The 27,515-nt window shown below is 42.1% G+C and overlaps 1 protein-coding gene across 3 annotated transcripts in view; it reads right to left on the minus strand.

Annotated features, from left to right (window-relative positions):
- Positions 1–27,515, minus strand: part of SERGEF (secretion regulating guanine nucleotide exchange factor) — a 225,366-nt gene that overhangs the window by 195,399 nt on the left and 2,452 nt on the right. For 2 of the 3 annotated variants that reach the window (XM_061203106.1, XM_061203108.1), the window contains exons 2-8: positions 26,318–26,453; positions 24,972–25,127; positions 23,918–24,012; positions 19,605–19,665; positions 15,198–15,311; positions 12,668–12,730; positions 8,606–8,764 (exon numbers count right to left, since the gene is read on the minus strand). In XM_061203106.1, the coding sequence (XP_061059089.1) occupies positions 8,606–8,764; positions 12,668–12,730; positions 15,198–15,311; positions 19,605–19,665; positions 23,918–24,012; positions 24,972–25,127; positions 26,318–26,453 (784 nt within the window). The remainder of the gene's footprint in view (positions 1–8,605; positions 8,765–12,667; positions 12,731–15,197; positions 15,312–19,604; positions 19,666–23,917; positions 24,013–24,971; positions 25,128–26,317; positions 26,454–27,515) is intronic. The other variant, XM_061203107.1, reaches the window with a different exon arrangement.

A 27,515-nucleotide genomic window follows, 5' to 3' on the forward strand; every position in this document is an offset into this window, starting at 1 on the left:
CTCTGAACGGGAGAAATCATCTTACAGCTAGGCAGCTAAGCGCAGGTACAGCGGAGCGAGACAGAAAGGACGCCAGGCTCAAGGAACCAATGAGGCCTCTGAGCTGGTTCCACAACAGTGGAGAAATTCTCCATCTTTAGGAATGAGTGTATCTTGGAGCTCAAAGGACCTTTTGTGACCTCCAATTCCCCTCTCCAGATGAGGAAACCAAGGCTCAGGATGTTCAGAAGGGACTTGCCTGAGGTCACAAAGCTGACTCATGACTGAGCCAAAAATAGATCCCTGCTTTCCTGCCTCCTTCAGCCTCTTGCCTCTTTTCCATGCAAACTCCCAGATGAGGTCCATGGAAGTGATGTGTCAAGGGCATATATATACACAGGAATACACCAGCAAAGAGGCCAGTTCCCTGCACTGAGAAAGTTTATTCATTAACACTTATGGGGGATATAATCAGACTGCAAATTACATATTCAGCATAGAAAATATAAAAGAAAATAAAATTCACTCATAATCCCACCAATCAGAGATAATACTCTGCCATATTTCCTCCTGGTCTTTCTATGCAAACATTCTTTTTGGGAAAAAAAAAAATTAGAAGTTGTAGTCTAGTACCTTATTGTAACCTACTCTTTTTACTTACCTTATCATGAGCATATTCCTCTGTCATTAAATATCCTTCTAAAACATTCTATTTAGGGGCTATATATTCCAACATACCATATATTCCAAATTTGTACCATAATTTATTTAACCAGTTCCCCCTACAATTTCATTTGTTTCCATGTATTTGTTTTTGTCATTATAAATTAGGCTGCAATGAATGGCATTATACTTAATCTCCCAATGCACCCATAATAATTTCCTTAGGCCCGTTTTACTTTTTTTTATAGGATGGAATTTCAGAGCTGGAATGGCCCTTGGATATCATTATGTCCACAACCTCCTATTGTCCAGATGCGAAGAGGGGACCAGAGAGTTCTGTGTCTTGCCAGAGGACAAAGAAAGCAACAGAACCAAGTCCCAAACTCTCCACGCATTAAAATGGGACCTTCCCAAAGGATTTCACACCCTTTCCTGACTACCCTCCCCCACACTGACTTCCCCTTCCCCTGAAACCCTAGAGCCTTCAGTGTCTAGGCCACTCCTCTGGCTCTCTGCCATATTTTTTCATTCTTCGACTAAATATTTCATTTGTTCATCCAACTATAAACTTCCTGAAGGTAGTTCTGGATTTTATGTTTCCTTGTAGTCTGTAGCATAGTGCTATATATATCTAGGTAAGCATTCCACAGATACCTGCTGAAGGATCAAGGATAACTAGGAATTTTCTTCCTTACTGCTTGGGAGAATCACTGGCAAAAGCTGGAAAAAAATGTTTCTTTGAAAAGCAAAAGAAGTTTAGTTCATGGGTTAGAGCATTCTGAGATACATACTACTTGGAGTTAGAGTAGCAGGCTGGGGGACAAAAGACCAGGTTCAAGTTTTAACTCTGCCCAACTATGTGAACCAAGGCAGTGCAGTTAACCAATTAGGGACTTGTCTGGAAAGCAAGGATAATAACACCCATCTTGCCACCTTCAGATGAGAAAATGGAGATGAAAGCACTTTACAGTGATAAAAGTAGTCCACAAGAGCTATGACTGCTATTGTATTATCATAAATGGAAATGTGGCTGCCTCTGTGAATCCTGGGATGGCCTCCAGACCCACGCTCCTGGAGCACCATCTCCTAATTTCTACTCTACACACAACTCCATTAAGGGAATCTCTGGCTACACATTTCAGGTAAGAATTAGTGTTTTCTTGAAGCAGAACTTCACGTACAGAAGGAACTATTATTCCTGGTTCAAGTCGCTGGGTGTGGGTAGTTAAGCCATCCACATTTCCTCATCTCTGGAGAGAAAATGACAAGGTGGAAAGAGCACTAGACCGAGGCCATGAGACCCGGGTTTTGTCCTCCCTCCTTCCCTCACGCTCTGTGTTTCCCCCTCTTCAGTCCTCAGTTTCTCCATCTCTAAGCTGAGGGGGTCAGGCCAGACGAGCTCTAAGTTCTCATCCATTCCTGACATTCTAAGGATTCTAGTATAAAAATTAATGGCTTAATAAAAAGAAATGAAGTTGAGTTATTTGTAGTGAGGTGGATGGACACAGAGTCTGTCATACAGAGTGAAGTAAGTCAGCAAGAGAAAAACAAATACCGTATGCTAACACATATACATGGAATCTAAAAAAAAAAAAAAGGTTCTGAAGAACCTAGGGGCAGGACAGGAATAAAGATGCAGACGTAGAGAATGGACTTGAGGACACGCGGAGGGGGAAGGGTAAGCTGTGACGAAGTGAGAGAGTGGCATGGACATATATACACTACCAAATGTAAAATCAATAGCTAGTGGGAAGCAGCCACATAGCCCAGAGAGATCTCAATGCTGACATAAAGGCACTGTCTTGCCTCTTTGCTTCGGTTTTCTCATTTGCCAAGTGAGGAAGTTTCTCTTTCCATTTCTGATTCTCTAAAACTTATAAGACTTTAGGACTTTTTAAGGTGACACTGAAGAGAGTGAAGAATGTCAGGAACTCTGTATTGGGGCCCACTTTTCCAATCCATAGCCTCTGTGAGACCACAAGGCTGCTTTGTGATACTGCGTGGCCCAGGGAAAGCATCCAGCATCCCCAAGGCAACCGGGCTCTAAACATTCTGACCAACCCCATGTTAAGGTTTGGATCATGTGTAAATCATTCCCCTTGAAATTCTAATAAATCACCAGCAACCAGCACTTAGCATTTGTAAGCACTGATCTTTCTGCACTCGCCAGGAGAGTCCTGAATCAACCTGTTACTGATCCAGAGACATTCAGATCCAGCCCTACGGAGACCTCTGCTGGAAAGAGAAGATATGGGACATCTGACCTCCTGATCGCTCCACAGTTTCAAAGTGCAGAGGAAGCCACCATATACTGAACTGACATGAGCCCTGTCCTGTGCTGGATGCTGGAAGCTTTGATACACCATCTCATTTAATCCTCATCCAAGGTCAGCAACATTTCCCCGTTTTCCTAATGAAGAAATAAGCTCAGAGAAATGAGGCTTATTCATTTGTCCAGCATGCACTGAGTACCTACCTCGGATGTGCCAAGTACTTTGCTAAGCACAGAGGACACGATGCTGAGCAAAACAGACATGGCTCCTTCCCAGATGGAGCTTACAGTCTAGTGGGATGGGAATTAGTTAAAGAATCCTATAGAAAATAGCACAGGACTTCCCTGGTGGTGCAGTGGTTAAGAATCCACCTGTTGAGACTTCCCTGGTGGCGCAATGGTTAGGAATCCGCCTGCCAGTGAGGGGGACACGGGTTCGATCCCTGGTCCGGGAAGATCCCATGTGCCGCGGAGCAGCTAGGTCCGTGTGCCACAACTACTGAGCCTGCATGCCACAACTACTGAAGCCTGTGAGCCCTAGAGACCGCATGCCACAACTACTGAGCCTGAGCACTTAGAGCCTGTGCTCTGCAACAAGAGAAGCCACCGCAATGAGAAGCCCGCGCACCGCAGTGAAAGGTAGCCCCTGCTCGCCGCAACTAGAGAAAGCCTGCTCGGCAACTAAGACCCAACGCAGCCAAAAATAAATTAAAAAAAAAAAAAAAGAAGAAGTAATGTGTTCAAAAAAAATAAAAAAGAATCCGCCTGCCAATGCAGGGGACACGGGTTCGAGCCCTGGTCCAGGAAGATCCCATGTGCCGCAGAGCAACTAAGCCCGCAGAGCAACTAACTAGTGAGCCTGCGCTCTAGAGCCCGCGAGCCACAACTACTGAAGCCTGTGCACCTAGAGCCTGTGCTCCGCAATAAGAGAAGCCACCACAGTGAGAAGGCCACGCACCGCAACGAAAAGTAGCCCCCGCTCGCTGCGACTAGAGAAAGCCCGCGCGCAGCAACGAAGACCCAAGGCAGCCAAAAATTAATTAATTAATTAATTTTTTAAAAAAGAAAATAGCGCCAAGGAGAGGCTGTAGTGCCCTGAGAAGAGATAAAAGGGAAAAGTGATGAGTCAGGGATGTCAAGGGAAGGCCTCCCTGAGGAGGTGATGACTAAGTTGAGGTCTGGGGGAAAAAAAAAAAAGGATGTAACTAAGTCAAAATGAAGAAGGAGAGCAGGGTAAGTGTGGCAAATAGAGGGAACATCAGCTGCAAAAGCACTATGGTGGGAAATCCAGGATCCATTCCAGGTACCAAGGCCAGAGTAGAGGTCAGCCAGAGATCAAGAGCTAGCTCAGTTAGAAACAGGGCTGGAAAGGCAGGCAGAGGGCAGACCACGCAGGGCCTGGTGACCACTAAGGACTATGTCTTTATCATAAGAGCAATGGGAAGCCACTGGAATGTGACACATGGGTTTGAAAAGATCTTCCAACTGAGGCATGGAGAACAGACTGGGGGGAGAGGGAGCGATGTGGGAAGATGAGGACACCACGCAGAGGCCGCTGCAGGATCCAGCAAGAAGGTGACAGTGGCCTGCACCACGGTGGTGATGGAGAGGAACTGGCACAATCAGGAGGCTGGCAGAGCTGAGTCACACCTCAGCCTGTCTGACTTCAAAGCCACGCTTCTCTCTACCTTGCCATCTATTCATTCATTCAGCAATCAGTTACTAATCATCTACTATGTGCCGGGCCTGTGCCAGGTGCTGGGGATACAGCCGTGAACAAAACAGACACTGCTCTCATGGAATTTACAGTCTAGACATTAAACAAATAAGAATGCAAATGGATGTATACAATCCATTTTGTAGGAAGAATACAGTTTCGTAGTATGTATACAATCCATTGAAGGAAGAATAGTGTGATCAGAGATTTTAACAGGAAAAATTACCTGTAAGGCCATGATGATCTTATATTGATAATATAAAAGAGCTACGTGCTGGCTGCATGTAAGTGAAAGACCTCAGGAAACTTTGCCTGTCAGACCTGGCCAGTTCATGAGCCCTGAGGGGAGAAGCTGGTGTGTCTCAAGCCCTGCACAGACCCTGCCGAAATAGAAGCCTTTCTAAAAGCAACTGCTAACTCCTTAATGTTCTCACACATCCCAAGCATGGGCACCCCCTGTACAGGTATGTACAGCATTTTATAGTTAGTTAGGATCTTTCACACAGATTCATTCATTTGAACCTCACAGCAGCTGTCTGTAGAATGGAGGTAGGTTTTAATATCCTGCATGAGAGAGGAGGAAATTGAGGCCTAGACAGGTGAAGTGACTCAACTAAGGTCACCCAACTAGGAAGGCACACAGATCCACCACCCAGTTCTCACTAGAAGCACTTCAGGCCAGGAACTCATGAATCTCAGAGGAGACAGCTGCAGGTCACCGAGCCTGGATAAAGTCACACAGGAGTCCCATGAAGTTCCCGAGAACAATGATCGGGGACAATAAGCAGCTTGGGAAAGGTTTCTAGAATGCAGCTCCACCAGTCTGAGACACAGGTACCTTGCCAGCTTTTCCAGATTAGAACAGGTTCTCTTGGACTCTTTCCAAGTGCCTCTAACGGAGAAAAGTATTTTTCCATCGCAAGCACTGCAGGTAGGCACCAGACTCCTGAAGAGGGAGGACAGAGACTGCATCCCAGATTCCCACATAGACGAACTAAAGTAATCTTGATACCATGTGAACTGCCCTCGCTAAGCACCTACCACTGGGGATGGCAGTCTTGGGCAGCATCTCTCGATCATGGTACCACTAACATTTGGGGCTGGGTATTTCTGTGTCGGGGGGCGCTGCCCTTGCATTGTAGGACATTTAGCAGCATCCCTGGCCTCTACCAACTAGATGCCAGTAGCACACCCACCCCCAGTTGTGACAACCAAATATGGCTCCAGACACTGCAAACGTCCCCCAAGGGACAAAGTTGGTGTAGGGACTATGAGAAGGGAGAAAGCACAGTCTACTCCCCGTCTCCATCCTAACCCAGCCCAGCCCAGCCCAGCCCACCTTACTGGACGGATCTATGGTCACTGCACATAAGCTGTTTTTAATCAATAACACACCGCTAATGTCTTCCAGAAGGAGACTGGGGGCAGCCTCTGTGCTGATGTGGCTGCAGGTAGGTCCCAGGAACAATTCTCCACTGGAGCTTGTGAAAACAACCAGAGCCAAATAACTCCTTGGCCCAATAATGAGCTGCTTTTGACCCTGTGAGCAAATCTTGTTCCCATTAAAATGAGCAGCTGGGTCTGATTAAACTGGAAGCCCTGGCTGTTTCCTCCCAATGACACCGCGCCAGGGCAAAGGCTTCCACGGCTGCTAGGAGGAGGGCAAAACTGGTGAACCAAACAGCAGGAGACTCTCATCTACCCAAAACTCAGTGCAACAACCAGGATGCTCAAACATCCCAGCTTTTAACCACTCTGGACTCAGGAGAAAGGGGAAAATAACAAAGTGCATAAACAAGAGATCTGAATTAACAAGTTAATTAAACAGCTGAAACATTACCCAAAGATCACGCTCTCAAGTGGAGGTAGAGACCTGAAGTTGAGCCCCAGAGCAGCTGGGGTGACTCAGACAGTGTCAGGGACATCGGTTCCAACCTCCCACCCTGAGTGCTGGGCTGTTGGCCCAGATGTGGAAATCAGCATGAGTTACAATGCTGCAAAGCTAGAATCAAAGCAGCAACATCTTTATGTCTTTCATTAGTCAGCTGCCTAACCAGTTAACGGGTTTACTGACAGACTCAACTAAACTCACTATGGTTTGGTAGTAAGTGTATTTTACTGCACTGCAATTCTTTGAAGACTGACTAAGCATGAAACGCCTACCTGTTAACACGCAGTGACTCAGAGTACTGCTAGTGTCTGTGCCATTCCTGCACACTGACTTAGCTCCACTGCTGCACTGAAATCTGGTAACAGGTCTGTCTCCCCTAGTGACAGTGGGCTCCTTGAGGGCAGGATTAGGACCTAGTACAAGGCATGGTACATAAACAGATCCTCACCATCTGTATGATGGACAGATGGATGATAAAGTCTTCTGTTTCTGTACTCTTAGACTTAAGCCTGTCCACACATTGCAGTGGGAGGGCAGGGCCCACATCTTTTCTGTTTCTTCATGGCTTAGCACACTGCTCAAAAGGTTCCCAATAAACAAGAACCGATTTGGTTGGACTCTTGAATCCAAAGAGACAAACTGAAGCCTTCTGATCATGGACCAGCGAGTCCAAGGAAAGAGGTCAGAAATCCTCGCAGTCTACCCTGCCTCCTATGCATTTGAATATGTTTAGTCTCTTTTAACTAGAAACAGTTTAATGTAGGCAATGAATACTTTCTCTGCTAGGCACTGGAGATACAGATGTGAGCAAGATGAATATGGTGCCTCCTATCACAGAGCTCACTGTCTGGAGGAGAAGAGAGAGAGTAGCAATTATACAAATAAGCGGCTACTATGCTCAGGGTCTCTTTAAGAAAAATGTATGTCGATGGTCCCAATCTTCAAGCAGTCTGGACTTCTTTGAGGAAAGTCATGATTTTCCTCCAAATGAATGACATCATTAGAGCATCCTCTGAAGCGGTAAATATGGAAAGTTTATTATACACCTTTGCTATATAGGCCTCTGTACCAAAACAATCTTAAAAAATTTTTTAAGAACCAATTAAAAGCACCATGGATATAAATACTCATAAGTCTATGTCTGCCTGTTCAAACGTGTAGTATGTGTGACTTACCCAGGATAACTGAAGCTGACCTGAAAACCTACAAAAGTACTGGATTAAGTCACCAGGTATTTGAGAGTCTACAGATCTGTGTGTCACTAACGAGCAGGCGAAGAGCAGGCAAGGGGACTCCTGAGAACCCCTGAAGTTCAGAAGGCCTTGACACGATAATGGTTCTTAAGAATTACAAACTGCTGGTCTGGAAAACTGTGTCAGTCAGCAACAGCTCTAGGAAGGTTGGGAAGAAGGGAGGCCATGAAAAAACAAACCCCGAGAACAAAGTCAGGAATATGAAGACCAGGCAAGGAGAACTGCCCTAAGATGAGAAATCAACAAAGATATTATCAAGAAAACATAAAGATGCCAAAAGCTGGATGGCATGGCCTGGTAAGGTAACATCTGAAGGAATATGTGGGGTGTTTGAATCAATGTACAAAGTTTGTTAGGGTTAATAAAAATTTAAATCAAAATACCATGCCACCTATGACTCAAAGTAATGCTTTTGCCTCAATCTTAAAATATTTAACTTAATAGTTTCTGACACCTTTAATTTAGACTCAAGTGAAAATGCAAATACAGTCATCCCTTCAGCTATGACAAGGCAAAGACTCCCCAACAACCTGGACAAATTTCTAGGTGATGTTTGTTGCAGTGGGTTCCTTCGCAAAACCTCATGGACTCTTAGGGCCAGAAGGAGTTAACCTAAGCCAGCCTTGCCTTTTTGGGTGTAAACCTGTGATCCAGAGAGGAAAAGCCACATATCTGGCTGACTGCAGAGCTAGATCCCAGGTCCTCCCCTTCCCAACCCTTAAAGCTTTTCATCAGTAAAAACCAAACTACCTAATCCCAAGCATTCATAGCTACTTAGACAGCTGTCCCCCAGCTGCTCTTCCCAACCACAAACTCTCTGCCAGTCTCACCTGTCTGAGCAACCAGGTGTGTCCACCCATTCCAGACAGCAGCGACCTTTTCATTCTGAAAACAATGTGCTTCTATTTTCTGGGGCACAGGAAGGAAAGCAGCCTGGGAAGCCAGTTGCCCATGCTTGTTGCTTCCCCAAACAAACAGCTCTCCTGCATCTTAAACAAACAAAAGGGGGACAAAAGAGGTGAAGGAACATTAGTCCAAAATGATGGAAAATAACCCAAGTTTGAAAAAAAAAAAAAGTGGTTAAAAGAAGTTGTATTACTCTTAATCCTACGATGTTGAATAGAGCAAAACAAGATACCAAATTCATGTATAGCATAATAATACACAAGACTTTAAAAAATTCTTTAAATAGGAAAAAAGGCCAAATGTTCTTAGCAGTTTGTCAAGGAATAGGAATGTGAGTTTATCTTTTCATTAATTCACTCAGCAAATATTTGTTCAACATCTACCATGTGCAAGACATATGTTTCTCTATTTTCTACATTTTTAAAATAAACGCTTGCATTACCTTTTGTCAGGAAAAATATATATTAGTTTTTTTAAATAACAGGTTAAAAGATAAATTGTTTAAAGCTTAAACTTTATAAATATAAGATGATTTCACTACATGCCCTGTCCAGCAGAAAATATAATGCTATTATATCACATCCGCATAGCACTTAAGCTCATTTGAACCTCACAATAATCCTGTGATATAAGCAGGAATGCGACTGACTGACACTGTGATTTAATAGAAAGAGAGCAACTTCAGAGTCAAGTGACTCTGGCTTCTATTCTTGGATCTGCTAACTAGCTACTGACCTTGGACAAACCACTTCCTCTCCAAGCCTTAGTTTCACCAGCTGAAGACTGGAGGGGAGGGCGGTTGGTCAAGAAGGGCAGACGATATAACTGATGACACTGTTAACAGGAGAGACTTGTGGGTGACGGCAGCAAACCAGAGGGCACATGCTTGTCCAAAAGGCATTCACATTCAACAAATCTTTAACTGGAAGTCAAACAAAATGGGGCCATAGACCATAATTTGGCTCATGAATCTACAGTTTGTGACTCCTTGGATGATTTCTAAGCGCTTTCCCAACCCTAACATTCCAAGGTTCTACACTGCACAGTAAGCACACGGTACACACATGTGGCTACTGAACACTTGAAATGTGGCTAGTCCAAATGAGACATGTTGAAGACAAACAAAGCACAATGGATTGTAAAGACGTAGTGCAAAAAAAACAGAAGGAATGTGCCTCATTAATAAGTTTCATACTGATTACATGTTGAAATAATATTTTGGATATACTGGGTTAAGTAAAATAAATTATTAAAATTAATTCACCTGTTTCTTTTTACTTTTTGCAATACGGCTCACATTATATTTCTCCTAGACAACACTCTTCTAGAAGATAAATTAACCAAGGCTCGGAGATGTTAAGTGACTTTCAAGATCACATAGCTAATAAGGGATCAAGTGGGACCAGAAGCCAGGGTTTTTGCTTCCACGGCATTCTGTGACCTCCCAATAAAGGTTTACAGTATTGCTTGCCCTGAGGCAGTCTGGTCTATTCTCCAAAACTGATCAGAAGCCAAACAGTATCATTAAAGGATATTAGACCAAGATTCAGGCTTCAAGTCCCAGATCTGCTACTGGATCACTCTGTGACACGGGGCACATCACTTCACATTCTGGGTCTCTGTTTCATAGAGTCTGAGGGTCTATAAATCAGTGGAGCCTTTTTGTCACCCAGGTGACCTTGCAGCACTGACATTCTGCAGTGCTATACAACGAATTTGGTATATTTCAAGCCTAGAGAGAGGGCAACCTCCCTGGACCTCACGAGGGTGTATGAAGTATGAGGATCCTTTACAAGAGGGCAGCAGACCCCTCAGCAAAGCTTCAACCCATTAAATGGAGTGCTTAGCTACCAAGGTACCACTGACAATGAGCCTGCATCTGTAATAAGCCTTCATTTATCTTAGTAAGTCTAAACCATCTTTTTGCAAAGACGAACTGTCTTCTACATGCGGATCATTACACTGTTTCATCAGCAGGCAAAACTAAATTCTGCTGCAATGTCAAATAGTTACATAATCTACAACTCCAGAGAGAAGGTCTAAAGAACACTGAAAAAAATCCAATGTGTAACAGCTTGAACTAGACCAGGAAAGACGGATATTAATCTTGACCCTTTTTAATTCACTTTCACAACATCCAAAACCAATTCACTTTGTAAATATACTTTAAAAATCACTAAACTGCACACTTCAAAGGAGTGAATTTCATATATGAATTATATCGCAATAAAAAAATCCAACATCTATGTTTTAAAAACACCATAGTAAAAATGCTCCACATATGAAATAAAAAATAGCTTTACTAATTACAAGAGTTTTTAAGAAATCGATGTTAGCAAGCAACTAGAAGAATCTCTAGGTTTACAAAATACTAGCCATTTCAAATGAATTAGAACAGAGTAGAAATCTCTCAGGACTTCCCTGGTGGTCCAGTGGTTAAGACTCCATGCTCCCAATGCAGGGGGCATGGGTTTGATCCCTGGTCAGAGAAGATCCCACATGCCGCATGGCATGGCCGAAAAAAAAAAAGAAACCTATCTTAGTCTGTTCTTATTCTCAGAAAACAATGCCTTCCTCCAGTGCTAGTGAGGACTGTGGGGGATGAACTAGTCACTTCTTGTCCTGGGGCCTTCTGCCCCCTCCCCATAAAAGGGGAGGTGGGACCACATGCCGAGAGGAGTCCCTTAGAGCTGGCATTCATTTTAACTCAACTCTTCTAACATATCTATAAATCTACCTAACATGAGACACAGGTTAAAAGCAGCTAGTTCTTTCGTTAGTTAGTTGTTTTTAATTCATTAAATATCAAATTATCTGTAGTTCAGAATCTGTTAAGTATTTAAAATCTCACATTACGGCTCTTGTGCTTTGGAAACAGCAACAGCTCCTCAGCTGGACTGCATTACAAATTTGATGCTGAAGAATGCATGCCCCCATTAATTTACAGATACTGTGTACACATCTTAATTTCCACATGAAACACTGGAAACACTGTGTATGAAAGTCATTTCCCTTTGCTTAAAAAATGTAATGCATTCAACTCTGGGTGAGAGGTCTTACCAACATAAATATCTTGGAGCTAGAGTATCCAGTCTACCAGCAGGGGTCAGGGCAATCTGGGCTTTGAAAAAAACCTTTAGGAGAGATGGATAACCTTCACTTTCAAGAAAATGCTGCATTATCACTAGAAAGTTTATACTATATTGGCTGGGTGTGTCAAATGGATGGATGGACAGATACATGGCCAAGACAGAGAGATAAACACACTGCGTGAGAGAAAAAAGACTAGATAGATAGACAGATTAAAGAGATGGAATAGAGAGATCAACTAGAGAAAAACATAAAAATATAAAATAGATTACAGAAACATATACACAACTAGACTTAGAGATTATGGAGACCTAGGTTAGATAGGAAGACACAAAGATGGAAGATAAATAAAAATAGAGATATATAGTTAAATAACATAGAGTAGATAAATAGAGAGAGCAGACAGGGTGACAGATAAATGGAGAAGAAAGATATAGGTGGATAAAATAGGTTAGTCTGAGATTAAACAGCTAGAGAAAATAGACAGCTAGAGAGCTTAGATAGTTATATTAGACATCAAAATAGATTAGGTGGATAAGATAACAACATATTATACATAAATTTACTGTTGGTTATATGATGTGACAATCACAATTACCCTAAAGGAAGATATTTTTATCCCTATTGTACAGCTAAGAAAATAAACTCAGAGGAAAGGAAGTGAGCTTCTGTTTCACATGAGTGTTTTACATGTATTATCATATGTAATTCTCAAAACTATCCACAAAGTACTTTATAGAAGAGGAAATAGTCTCAGGAAGGTAAAATGACTTGCCTAAGATCATACCAGTGGTGGCATCAGAATTCTGACTCCAAAGTCTATGCTTTTCCCTCTGTATCCCAATAGCATCACTTGAGGCAGAAACACCCAGAATTCTGAATGGCATGTTACCTACCTGTCAGTGAAGCTGAGTGGTCTGAGCCAGCAAGAACACATACTGCTTGAGAATTCTCTAGGCCTACAAAAAAAAAAAAAAATTCTTTTGAAATCACATTTGTAACAGAACAAATTGGGCACAGGAGGCCCATAGGCAGTGACAACAGCACCTGGAGAGAAACTCTCAGCCAGTGCAGGAAGGTCTGAGTCAGTGGCACTGGCCAAGAAGATGGCTGGCATGGTAGGGAGACTGCTTATATCCAGGAGGTTGAACAAATAAATAAATATTTTGAGGATAAAGGAGTCATATTTCTCACTATCAGAAAGGAGAAGAAAGGTACAGATATGAAAAGGTTAAAGGCTAGAATTGACCATGTGATACTGCATTGTAATTGAAGTCAGTGTAGACTTGTGGTTTCTACTAGAGATAAACAGACATAGGTGTACGTATGTATAAACGTGTGTGTACATGTATATTTCCCAGCTCTGTCCACGGAGCGGGCCTAGAAGCAATGACATCTCATACATTCAGCTGCTATCACATGCAGACACTGAAACACAAGCCCAGGCCTCCTAACAACACACAGGCAGAACTAGAATTTGAACTTGCCTCCCATATCCAAATCCAGCACTTCTCCACCCTTAAATACACTGCCTTCAACAACAGTGTAAACCCTAATCAACTCTGCTCGAAGCTGTGGTCACCTTGTCTGGCATGCAGAGAAATGGGAGTCTTACTCTGTAACTCTTTCTTCTTACACTTCTGTTCAATTTACTAGTGTCTTAATAAAATGCCCCTCATGCCTTCAAGTATCTTGTGGAATGAGAAAGGGACAAAGCAGATGTTTCTGCCACTTTCACCAGAGAGGAAGCACTGGTCCCCTAGTGGCCGGGTCGGGAGAGGACATCCAGGGTTCCAGCTCCAGAACAGATGGCAATGAGGTGAAGAGGGGACAACGAAAAGTGAAAGACTTTGAGGGCAGGAAGCTGATATCTTCTCTAACATCTCATCAGAAAATTCCCCCAAATTAACTCTGAATCTAAGCTGTGCCCCAAGCAGATCCCAACCAGGTCGTTTAAATCAAATCAAACAAAAACACTTCTGATTCCTTTTAGATACAAAACCTGTGCTAAAACAGACAGTAGACATAATCCCTACCCTTAAAAAGCTCATCATCTTTGGCATTTGGGAAAACATGTAAACAACTCATAACAATACAATATGTTGTGCTATCAATGCACATAAAGAAAATGCAATGGAGGTGAGAAGAAGGAAGAGTCTTTCCTGAGAAAGCTGTAGCTGAGCTAGGACCTGAAAAATGATCAGGATTTTCCCAAGGGGAACAGGAAGGAAAAGGCATCCTGGGAAAAGGTAACAGTCTGCCCACAGGCACAGAGGAATAAGAACACAGCGCATGCCCAGGGAGCAGTGAATACCTTGGTGAGGCAGGAAAGACGTTTGGGAAGTATGAGTTTATATTACAAATGCTTTCAATGTGAAGTAGACTGTCCTGTGTTCAGTGGCCCCTTCTCCTTCTCTAAGAGAACCCTCCCCAACTCAACACGTGGGCTTCAGGGCGCTAACCTCATGCCGGCAACAGGGGAAAGCCTCAAGGACGTAAGAGAATCAGAACGATCCCAACAGCTTGTACGACACTCCCACTGCGGCTCACCCTTCCCTTTTCTTTCCCCACTTCCTACCACCCTCAAAAATCCCTCCTTTGTTCTGAGCTAGAGGAGAGTAGAGGTTTCCTGACAGGTTTTTCCTACAGCTAACCCTCAGTAAACTGGGTCACAAAGTCAGAGCAAGAGAGGAAGAAGAGGAGGAGGTGGAGACATGGTGCTACAAACAGAGAGATAAAGGCCCACGAAGAGTGTAGAGCAGACAAAGAGAGAGAGACAGAGAAAGAAAGTCCTAGAGACCAAGAGTCCTGTGGGCAGCACCCTTCCTACCTACTCCTCGTGTGCCCATGAAGAGAGACTTCCCTCGGGGAACGCTCCTAGCCCCTCTCTCCACATCCTCACTCGCTCCTGCTTTCCTTTCAGGAGAAGGAGCTGGGCAGGCAGGCACATTCCTTGTGGGTTCTCCCTCTGGGATGTGCCTGCCTGCAGAGGGCGCCTCCTCCGTGCTCTCAGCTGCACCATGAGCTTAGCAGGACCGAATGCATACAGCTGCTCCAGTGCCTGGTGGGTAAATTCAATCTGGGATTCAGAACCTGGAGGCTCACTATTGCTACACGTTATTTCCAAACACCTAAGCCATGTCTTCCAACCTAACTTTTAACAGCTCTAGAGCTACCATTTTGATTTCCACCCACCTGACTCGCATCTACTTCTCAATGGGTTCCAAACTCTGGCAGCAAAGAGGGGTACTTTTACTGGGCCCACAAAAATCCCAGCAAATTAATAGACCAACTAATAGAGAGAGTTAAGACAGAGAGACCAAGAAATAGCAAAAGCAAAACTCCATTTACCCATTTTCTGCATGCCTGTGTCTCCATTTCCAAACTAAGAATAAATACAGGATTCAGAAGAAGTAAGGACCTTACCTGTCACTCTGCTCGGTTCCTTTGCCGTCAAAAACAGTGGGAGAGTCTGCCCAGGGCACAACCGCCGTCCAGATGATGCCAAACCAGTTCCCCACTGGAACACCGTGCCACTAGCTTCCCAGTGGAGCAGGAGAGAAAAAAGAAATTCTTTATCTGGATTAAGACCAGATTGCTCTTTGAACCTCAATGCCATGAGAGATTCCCAATTCATGCTCAGTTAACATGCATATTATGGAAAAGCTTATTGCCTCAAGAGGCCCTATGGCTGGTCATAGGGATTACCAGCAAGTCAATCACAAATCCAGTCTTCAGGGCAATCTAAGACCATCAAAGGAAATTCCAACATAGTAAAACTCCCTCCAGAAAGTTCTAGGACACTCCTCCAGAGTCAAATTACTGGAATGATAATTTTTTCATGATTAACCTGAAAGGACAACTGAGACTCCAGAACGAGCAGGAAAGAACCTTGAAGCTTACCACGTCCATTCCTCACATTTACTGCATGAGAAACTGAGGCCCTGTAGAGGGGATGTGATTTGTCCAAGGTCATATGGGGAGCTAGTAGCAGAGAGAACACCAGGACTTAACTCTCCTACACTTAATGTAGTGCCTTTTCTATTACACCAAGATGAATTCAAAGATTCCTAATCGCCAAATAAATACATATTTATGACTGCAAGATAGCTTCTTAATAGCCACTACTTCAATGGAATGGCCTTTTATTTCCATATTCACTGACTCTAATTCATGTACCCATGTTCTGAACCTCATACAAATGCATAGATGAAATATTGTATATTTTGTCTACAGTCAGATGTGTGTAACTAGGATTCACTATCCAACAGCAACATTAAGGCACTGCTCCTCCAGAAGTATCCTATACCCAATGGTCCTTTAGGCTGTAAACAGACAAGCCTGCTTTGTGAAATATAAGTGATGATGATTGAGCACAATGTGAGCAAAACGCAGTATTGAAATAAAACAAAACTTACCATCTCTTCAACAAATAAATTGCAAGAGGATAAAAAGAGAGGAAAAGGTACATAAAGATTAAAAGAGACTGGAGATGCCTGATAAAGGATTAATATTTAAAATATACAGTGAACTCCTAAAACTCAACAACAACAACAAAACCTGATTCAAAAATGAGCAAAGGACTTGAAAAGACTTTTCTCCAAAGAAAATATACAAATGGCCAATAAGCACATAAAAAGATGCTCAACATCACTAATCATTAGGGAAATATAAATCAAAACTACAATGAGATGCCATTTTACACTCATTAGGATGACTACTATTAAAAAAAAGAGGAAGAAAATAACATGGGTTGGCAAGGATGTGAAGAAATCTGAAACCTTGTGACTACTGGTGGGAATGTAAAATGGTACAGCCACTACGGAAAACAGTATGGCGATTCCCCAAAAAATGAAAAATAGAATTACTATATGATCCAGCAATCCTACTTCTGGGTACATATCCTAAAGAACTGAAAGCAAGATCTCGAAGTGATATTTGTATACCCATGTTCATAGCAGTATTATTCACAATAGCTAAAATGTGGTCACAACCCAAGTGTCTATCAATAGAAGAATGGATAAGCAAACTGTGGTATATACATACAGTGGAATATCATTAAGTCTTAAAAAGGAAGGAAATTCTGACATTTGCTACAACATGAATAGACCTTGAGGATATTATGTTGAGTGAAATAAGCCACAAAAAGACAAAGACTGTATGATTCCACTTATATGAGGTACCTGTATGAGTGGCCAAAATCATGGAAATAGACAGTAGAATGGTGGTTGTCGGGGACTGGGAGAAGGGGGAATGGGGAGTTATTGTTTAATGGATATAGAGTTTCAGTTTTGCAAGATGAGAAAAGTTCTGGAGATAGATTTTGGTACTAGTTGCACAATAATGTGAATGTGCTTAATCCCACTCAACTGTACATTTAAAAATGGGTAAGATGATAAATTTTATGTGTATTTTATCACAGTAAAAAACTAAAAGGAATAAATAAACTTTAAAAGAGAGACAGAGAGACTTGAGATACATATCAACCAATTGCAATGATAAACCTAATTTGGATCCTGATTCAAACAAACCATAAAAAAATTTTTTGAGATAATCAGGGAAATTTAAATACTGACTAGATGCTTGATGAAATTACAGAATTACTGATAACTTTTTTGTAGGTATGATGATGGTATTTTTGGGTAATGTTTTCAGAAAAATTCCTTATCTTTTAGAGATGTGGGCGGAAATATTTACAGATTAAATGGGGGAGGGGAGGACTTACAATTAAATTAATCAAACACATAATGGGAGCTGTGCTGCTTTGTTAACTGGACAAAAATGTACACATAAGACTAGCAATCACAAAATGTTGGTAGGAAAGGGGCAAGGAAACCAATGACAGGCAATTCTTTGGTCCTTCTTATTTCTAAGAGAAGAAGCTGCTTATAAAAGCGTAATCACTACCATACAACTCAGTAATCACACTCCTGGGCATTTATCCCAGAGAAATGAAAATTTATGTTCACATAAAAACTTGTCCACAAATGATTATAGCTTTATTCTTAATAGCTAAAAACCAGAAACAACCAAATGTCCTTCAATGGGTGACTGGTTAAACAAACCATGGTTGTTATAGACTGAATTGTGTTCCCCGTAAATTCATATATTGAAGTCCTAAACTCCAGTGTAACTGTATTTGGAGATAGGGCCTATAGGAGGTGATAAAAGTTAAATGGGTCATAATAGTGAGGCCTTAATCTGACAGAACTGATGTCCTTTTAAAAAGAGGAAGAGACACTGGAGATCTCTCTCTCTTTCCATGCGTGCATAGAGGAAAAACCATGTGAAGAGACAGCAAGAAGGTAGCATCTACAAGCCAGGAAGAGAAGCCTCACTAGAAACCAACCCTCATGGCATCTTGGTCTTGGACTTCTAGCCTCCTGAACTGTGAGAAAATAAATTCCTATTGTTTAAGCCACCCACTCTGTGGTATTTTGTTACGGCAGCCCTAGCAAACTAATACAGTGGTACCTCTATACCATGGAATATTACTTAGCAATAAAAAGGAACAAATTATTCATACTCCCAACTTGGATGAATCTCCAGGGAATCATGCTGAACAAAAAAGCCAACCCCAAAAGGCTATATACTGTATGATACCATTTATATAACATTCTTAAAATGACAACATTACTGTGGGAGAACGAAAGAGCTAAGGGGTGAGAGTAGGTAGGAAGTGGGTGCAGCTACAAAAGAGCCATAAGAGGGACCCTTGCCATGGAACTGTTCTGTATCTTGACTGTGTCAAGACATCCTGGTTGTGCTCTTACACTATAGTTTCACAAGATGTTACCACTGAGAGAAACTGGGCAAAGAGTGAGTGTGATCTATTTCATTTCTTACAACTGCACGTGAATCTACAATTACCTTAAAATAAAAAGTTTAGTTTTTCAAAAACTATAATCACACTAAGCCCCAAGTGACCACCAGCACCATGATGCACCGGATTCTTCCTCGCCTCCACTCCTCTCCCCATTCCACAATTGGACTCACCAACGCTTGAGCCTCGGCTGCCATAGCCAGTTCGGGCTGTCCTTCAGCCCAAAGAAGTGGGAACGGAAAGCAGAAAAATGAGCAAGAGAGAAAAAAGGGTCACTGCCTCCTCCGCTTTCCACCCTCAACCTCACACACACCGTCAGCCCTATGTGCATCACCCTCTCACGGTACAGGAGACAAGCTCACTTGAAGCATTTAAATTAATAAACATTTACACCCACTAGGAAAGCAATGCAGTTCATGGCAAAGAATGTGGGTCTTGGAATCCAGCCCGTTCTAGACTCTGATCCCAGCTCACCTTTTATTTCCTAACTCCCTGTGTAACTGTAGACAAACACTTTAGCCTCTCTGGACCTCAGTTTCTTCATATGTAAGAGGTACAAACTACCATGTATAAAATAAATAAGCTATAAGAATATATTGTACAGGGAATATGGCCAATATTTTCTAACAACTATAAATGGAGTATAATCTTTAAAAATTGTGAATCACTATGTTGTACACCTAAAACTTAACATAATATTGTAAATCAACTATACCTCAATACAAAAAATTTTTAACTCACATCACTGCGTGCCTATGAGGATTAAATGAGGTACTAACTAAATCAAGAGAACCTAGCACCATGCCTAAGAACATGACAAAGAGCTAGACAACTTCATTTCCTTCCTCCCTACCTGCTAAAGGCTTTCCCACATGACTTCTGCCTTATGTCCCCTCCTTTTAATCAGACTGCAGCACAGCAGGACACTCTGAATCTTAAAGTTTACTTCTTCCAAAGCTCTGTGTCTCCTTATTACATGCTTATCAAGAAAATAAAAGCAAAATGATCACCTGTTGCAGCTAAAGCATGCCTCAGTCCAGCAGCAATACTAACAACCTTCTCTCTCAGGAGCTGTCAAAACAAAAGGATGGCAATCTCAGAATTATCCATCTACAAAATTTTATGTAATTTATGCCCAAACACAGCACAGCATGATCCTCATTATGTGTCTGATTGGTTTGGAGCTCCCAATTCCCAACATTTCCACTCATAAATGCCTCTATATGTATCCCTAAAAGGCAAAATCTTTTTAAAATACCATATCACAATGCCACTCAGGGCTAGGAGGCACCTGCAAGGTCATCCAGTCCAGGGGTTGGCAAACACTTTCTGTAAAGGGCCTGATAGTAAATATTTTAGATTTTGCAGGCCACATGGTTTCTGTCACACTACTCAACTCTGCCATTGTAACATAAAAGCAACATACACAATAAATATATGAATGGGCATGGCTGTGTTCCAATAAAACTTTATTTACCAAGGGTTCTAGTGTGCTGACCTCTGATCTAGTCCAAACCCCATTCAATGCTAGAAACCTATCTACAACACCCCACCAAGTGGTCATACAACCCCTGTCAAATACCTACTTCCAGTGACATGGGCTCACCACCTCCCCAGGTGCCTGCTCATCTTTGCACGGTTCCATCTGTCTCCTTAGGTGGAACCAAACCTATCTGTCTACTGCTTCTGACAAGGCTTCCCAAAATATTTGAAGACAGTTGTCATGTCCTAAGACACCTTGTGGTCCCCAAATTCTTTAAGACTCCGCCCTTCAAGATGTGCAGCTTAATTCCCCTCCCTTTCACTGTGGGCTGGACTTAGTGACTTGCTTCTAATCAATAGGATAAGGAAGTGATAAGTGGCTCCGAGACTAGCTGATGAAAGGCACTGAGGCTTCTTGTTTGACAAGCCTGCCTCTCTCTCTCTCTCTCTCTCTGTCTCATCACTCTTCGGGGAAGTCAGACACCATGTCTAAACAGTCTTATAGAGAGGCCCATACGGCAAGGAACTAAAGCCTCCTGCCCACGAGAGAGCGTGGAAGTGGAACCAGCCCAGTTGAGCCTCCAGCAGACCTCGTGCAGCCTGGCTGACATCTCGACTGCAAAGTCATGAGACCAGCTAAGCTGTTCCCAGACTCCTGACCCTCCAAAACTGTGAGATAATAAATGCTTGTTGCTTTAAGCTGCTGAATTTTGGGGTAACTTATTACACAGCTATAGATAACTAATACACATCTCTTCTTTAGGAAAAACATCCCCAATTCCATCAGCCATCACCTAGTTTCAAATTCCCTCCCCCTCTTGGTTTCTCTCCTCTATGCTCTGGTTACTCAGTCTCTCTCTCTTAAGGGACTGTATATGCACCAATCACAGCCCCTATGGGACTTTACCATATTTGCTTATTTACAGATCCACAGTGTCTTTCTAAACTTTAAAGTCCTCAAGGGCAGGGTCTGAGTCTTATTCACCTCAGTGCCCAGGGCCTAAGAACCAAACCCACACCAGGACACAACATCCTAGATGCAGTGTGACCAGCACAAAGAAGGACAGAGCTTTGGCCTCCCTTCTTCTGGAGACTATATTTCTATCAATTCAGCCCACAATCACATTAGCTTTGGGGAAGATCAAATCTTACTGCTCATACAATTTGAATATACCACCCTTAAATTTTTTTTCTTTTAATTTTTTTTTTTTTCCTTTTCAAAGCTAACTGAAGGGCTTTATATGTGGAGTCACTCTCTTCAAACCAACTTACCTCAATTCCTTCTTCTCCATCCCCACTACTGCTGCTTTAGTTTGGGGCAGGATCATCTCTCATCTGGATTATTAGCAAGAGTTTTCTGAGTAATCTTCCTTCAATCCACCCCCCACACTACCCCATGTGGCCCCTCTCTAACTCACTGTTCTTACCATTTATCAGACACTACCTCCCTGCCTGCCCGATTCCTACTGGCACTTCTACCACTTCCTTATATTCCAATCATACTAAACTGCTTGCAGTATCCCAAGCCCTCCTGTTTTATGCTCTATACCCTAGTTCACAAAGTTCCTTCTGTTTGTAATGTGCTTCTTTTGTACCTACTCTGCACATCCTCCTATCACAAGCCAGGGAAATTTCTACTCAACTTTCAAGATTCAGCATAAGTCTGTTCTCACCCCACCTTCCCCTAGAAAGAGTTCAGTACTCCCTTTCGAGGCTATATATGCATCTATCATAGTTCTAACATGGTAATGCATCTAGGTATTTCTGTATCTAACGTGTACTACTAAACTACAAGGCCCTCGAATGCTAGGACTGGGTCTTACTCACCTTTGTCCCCCCTGCCTAAATACAACACCTACACACAATAGTTGCTATTAAATAAATGAATGAATTTCTCTTATACTTCACTTTGGCACATTCCTCCCATTGTTCTGTAAGATACAGTGTGTCAAAACGTTTTTACCTTCTGATTCTGTCATCCAACATATTTTAACCATTGCTCCTCTCTGTCTTCTTTAACCATGTGACTTAAGCTAAATTAATTATAACTTATACATAGGTTCTTAAAAAGCTACCTATTTGCAACTAGAAGCTGTAGCACTTCTTACAACAGGGACTACAGAGTCTAGACTTCCATGCATACCATGTGCTACAGACTCAGTGTCTGTGTTCTTCGGAAATTCATGTTGAGACCTAATCCCCAATACATAATAGTATTTGGAGGTGGGGCCTTTGGAAGGTGAGTAGGTCATGAGAGCGGAGCCTTTATGAATGGGATTAATGCCCTTATGAAAGAGACCCCAGAGAGCGTCTTTCCCCTTCTGGTGGCGTGTAAGGACACAGCAAAAAGATGGCTGTCTATGAACCAGAAAGTGAGCCCTCACCAAATATCAAATATGCCGGTGCCTTGATTTTGGACTTCCCACCCTCTGGAGCTGTGAAAATTACATGTTTGCTGTTTAAGCCACCCAGTCTATAATATTTTTGTTAGAACAGCCCAAACCATGACCCCAAATAATACCCCACAATACCAGCAATTAGAATTCAGCAAAGTAATAGGAGCAGACCTAAGCTCTCTCCAATGAAAACAGATCTCCCACTCTTAGTCACTGTTTAAGGAAATTAGATATGAGTGGAGCAGCTTAGGTGGTGAAACTCATTTTAGATTCCAGCATAATTCCTCTAAAAGTTCGCTTACAATATAATCTTCACAAAAATGTGTACATTTTAAGTATGACGCAGTGAAAAGAGCTCTGAACTAAAACCAGGAGTCCTATCTAACACTTGTGCTGTCCAATATGGTAGCCTCTAACTACACATGGCTGTTGAACACTTGAAATGTGACTAGACTGAATTGAGATATACTCTAAGTAAAACATGTACACCAGAAAAAGTCTTCATATAAATGAAAGGATATAAAATATCTCATTAATAAAGTTTTATATTGGTGACATATAAAATGAAATAATAATAGTTTGGCTACACTGGAGTAGTTTAAAAGTTGTTAAAATTAATTTTACCATGTCATACCATGACTCGGGTGAAACTTAAAAACATCATGTGAAGTAAAAGAAGCCATCCACAAAAGGCTACATATTGTATGATTCCATTTATGTGAAATGCCCAGAATAGGCAAATCCACAGATACAGATTAGCAGTCATCAGGGGCTGGTGGGAGGGGAAAATGGGAGTTAACTGCTATTGGGCACGCAGTTTCTTTTGTGACAATGAAAATGGTCTAAAATTAGATGATGGTGGTGGCTGCACATCTCTGTGAGTATACTAAAAACCACTGAAACATACATTTTTAAAGGGTAAATTTTATGGTATACGACTTATATCTCAATAAAGCTGTTATTTTAAAAATGAATTTCACCTTTTTTTTTTTTACTTTTTTAAATGGCACTGCTAGACACTTTTAAATTACATATGTGGCTCACATGACATTCCCACTGGACAGTACGGGCCTGTGCCATCTGCCTCACTTAGTGTTTTTAGGCGAGTCAATTCCCACTGGACCTGTTTCTAACACAGTTTCCACTATGACGACTTTTAGAACTGTAAAATGTCATTAATGTCATTATAAGATATATTACTTTTATTGTTTTATTTCACAAAAAATTATAACATGTATGAGAGCTAACAGAGGCTTTTTACTCACAACATCCATCCCTCCAACCTAATTTTTCCCAGGAGAACCTGAGTTTTTCATCTTAAATTCTAGCTACCCCACGGGTTTTCAGGGACCCAGCCAGTCTTTTAGTCCAGGGAGGGATAACTGTGATACCTGCAGACACTTTCACAGTACACAGGCAAGCTCAATATTAGGGGCTGTCCTTACCTCAATGGCCTGGGGGACCATACATCTTCGAGGCCCATGAGGAATTCCTAATTGGCCAAAGGAATTGGATCCACATGATAGAACTTGACCATTTTCTGCAAAATACAAATACTTGAATTGCAAATCTAAGAAGTAAGACATCTGTGACCAATGGGTAAATGCTGAAGGATGAGAAGAGCAAAAGGAATGAGAGGAGTGAGTGGGGCCCTGTGCTCCAGCACATTCAGTCCATACCCCCTGCTCTGTCCCCCTAGGAACAAAAACAGTGGGCACTGGGCTAAGCGTTTTACACAGACTATCCACTACATCACCTAATTAATGACAAGTTAGCTGTGGAGAATGCTTAGCCATGTGCCTAGTGCTGGGATGGAGGATACTTATCTCCCACTTTTCATATTTCCATGAGATGAAATTTCCATAATTTTAGTATACTCCAGGCCTTTCTCCCTGCCCTTCCCCATTCTCACTGCTTTCTAGGGGAGGATGGGTAACCTAGCCAGTTGGTGAGTTTGGGAGAAGGAACAGGACAGTATGGCTTGGCACCTTCCTCTCAGGCACTCTGGGCTGACACATAGTAAGGGTTTCCCCTACAGGGGAGGCCTAGAGTCTGGGGAGTGGGTTTGGATCAGAGGAGTATTAGCAGAACCTCTTGGCCTGACAATTAACCTTGCCCTCCAATTTAGCCTTTATCAGTAAAAAGCTGATAATTTGATCTCTACCTGTCTGACTGCTCTGTGCTTGTCTCACAATTGATCCCAAATGAGTGTTACCTACTGACTCCCTACAACTCTAACACAGGCCCACACTAAGTACTTCATAAATGAGAGCTATTGTTTAGATTCTAATAATTACAGTCCAGATTTTCCAGCCCTATCTCCTTTACTGTTAAAACCCTCCTTGCAAAATGCACCCTGCAACTTTCCTTGACAACCAGAGAGAACACTTGTGTGTGTTTTTAAATACAAAGAGGATTTCATTTAATCAGGGCCCACCATCATGCTCTTCTCACCCAAAGCCTTTGTGGTGATAAAGATTTACCTAGGAGTGCACTCACCTGTAAGTATAATGGTAAAATCCCAGCCACAGGCCACCTGTTGGATGGGACATCCAAGGAGGGATTTGCAGAGGGTAAAGTACAGGACATCCTCGGTGTGACCAAGCCCCAGTTGCCCATCTTTGTTCAGGCCACAGACAAAAAGTCTTCCTTCATCTGCAAAATATAAAGGTTTTAGTGGTAGTGTGCACAGGGGAAATTACAACTACTAAGATGAGCAAAAGGATTTCATTAATTATTTGGAGTCATGGACCCACTAACTTTTTTCCCACCCAAGTTAATAAGCCATGCATGTTAATGTGCTCTGGACCAAATGGCACAAGGCCAAGGGGCTCCAATCTAATATCTAAATGGAAACTCCAAGTCCTACAGCAGTGGCCAATGAATTACCAAATTGAGCATCTACTGTAACAATAAAAGCCAACGTTTATTCAGGACGCAGAATGTGCCAAGTACTCTTCTGAGGGCCTCAGGCGTGGGGCTGACTTATCCTTTAGGCACAGTGCCTGGGGCCCACCATACTTGTAGAAGCCCACAAAAATGTTTTAATTTAATTTTTTAATAAAAAATATATGTAATAGGAATATATAATACTAAATCTAGCCTGGATTATATTAATCTTTATGTCAGTGCAGCTGTAAACATAATTTTAAATATTTCTTTATGGAAGGAGGTGTCCACAAAGGCTAAAGTGTCAAGGACTCATGAAAGTCATAAGGCAGCCCTGTTAACTCATTGGTTCTCATCATTATTATCCCCATGTAACAGAGGCAACTGTGGCACAGAGAAATTAAGTAATTTGCCCAAGGCCACACAGCTAACAATTAAGAGAACCAGGATTTAAACCCACATGGTTTGATTCCAGAGTTCATGTTCTTAACCAGGATGCAATATGCCCTCCTTTGCAATATTATAGCGCTTGTAATACTTATTAAGTACTATCCTAGGTACTCTGAGGGAAGATTATGGAAAATATAAAATTCTTCCTCTCAAGGAATATTCAACTTAACTGCCAAGACTTCTAACTCATATATGAAAGTTAAATATCAATCTATGGTATAAAATGTAATATATGTTGCAGCTCGGCCACTACTTGTCTTGTAACCTTAAGCAGTTTTCCTCTCTGAGCCTCATTTGGAGAACGGGCGAGGGGAAAAGAGGGGTGGCCTTGATCTCTGAAATCCTTTCAGCTCTGACAATCTGCCATTCTCTGATGGTAACGTGATTCCTTCACAAAAATGTTGTCCTCTGCAAAATACAAAAGGCTGAAAGATAGTAATATAACACCCTGGGGAAGAATGTCTAAATAAGAAAATGAGAGGCGATATATTCTTGAAGGAAGTTACCTGTGACAACAGCAGAGTGGCCCCCTCCTCCCGTGATCCTCTTGACACATCCAGGATTACAGAAGTCACTCAGCTGCTGGGGCAAAAGCACATCTTCCTTGTGGCCAAGGCCAAGTTGCCCATAGCTATTTGCACCCTAGGGATAAAATAAGCCAAGGACAAAAAACTATGGGAACCCCAACTGTCAATTTGAATTTACCTGTCCCTATCTTTCTCACCCTCACGTTCCTCTCAGAGCCTATAACACATGAGATTTCATAGGCTCATTCTTAAGAAGTTGTTAGACATCCACAACTCATCCAGTGATACTCTTCACCTTCCCCTTCCAATGCCCCAGCCTACATGTGTTGCCTTTAGGGGACAGCATAGGAGTTCCTTCTGATAAAAGGTAATTATCTAGGGAAGCTATGGAAAGAAATAATCAAGAAAAATAGGAACGAAGTGGGTGGGAAATACGCTGGGACTAGTTCTTGTCCCTTCTCCCCACACCCTCACTGGGAAAACTGGCAATGACTTTCTGGAATCAAAGTTAGCTGAGGATTTTGTGCCCTCACGCAGGGCACACCATTGTTATTTCATTTGAAAGAGGTGAAAGAGGTTGGCAATGATCTCTAAGGGCCTTTCCAAGTACAATGTTTTGTTACTGTAAGATTCACGTGGTGAGATTCCTCTAAGGAAACAGATTTCCCCTTGGTGGGCAATATGTCTGTTGTCGTTATTATATGATAAAGGTCCAGAATCCCTAATCTGGAACCCTTGCAGCCAGATGTACTTCAGACTCAGAATTTTATAGACTTTAGAAAAGTAATACAGTATATAAATCATATACACTGCTGCAAGGTCTGGGAGCAGCACCCCATAAGTAAAACAGTATTATTTCTGCAGTAAACGGTACAAATACTCAGTTAGTGGGCAAAGACTATAAACAGCCTCATGTCAGGTCAGTTCTGGGTTTACAAAGCTTTTTGTATTCAAAATTGAAGATAAGGGATTATGGACCCGCAGGGAAAATCTTATTAAGATTTTGGAAATCCTTATAATTTCTCCAACCACCGACTGCTGGTTGGTTCTTGAGTAGTAAAACTTTTAAAATGTGTTTGTTTCTGAAGACACCTGAATGAAAAAAAGTGATTTAAAATAACTACCAAAAAATGCATACATATATACAAACTCCTGCCCCTTGTGGTCTATTCCACAG

Source organism: Eubalaena glacialis, chromosome 10 (assembly GCF_028564815.1).
Source record: "Eubalaena glacialis isolate mEubGla1 chromosome 10, mEubGla1.1.hap2.+ XY, whole genome shotgun sequence".
NCBI lineage: Eukaryota > Metazoa > Chordata > Mammalia > Artiodactyla > Balaenidae > Eubalaena > Eubalaena glacialis.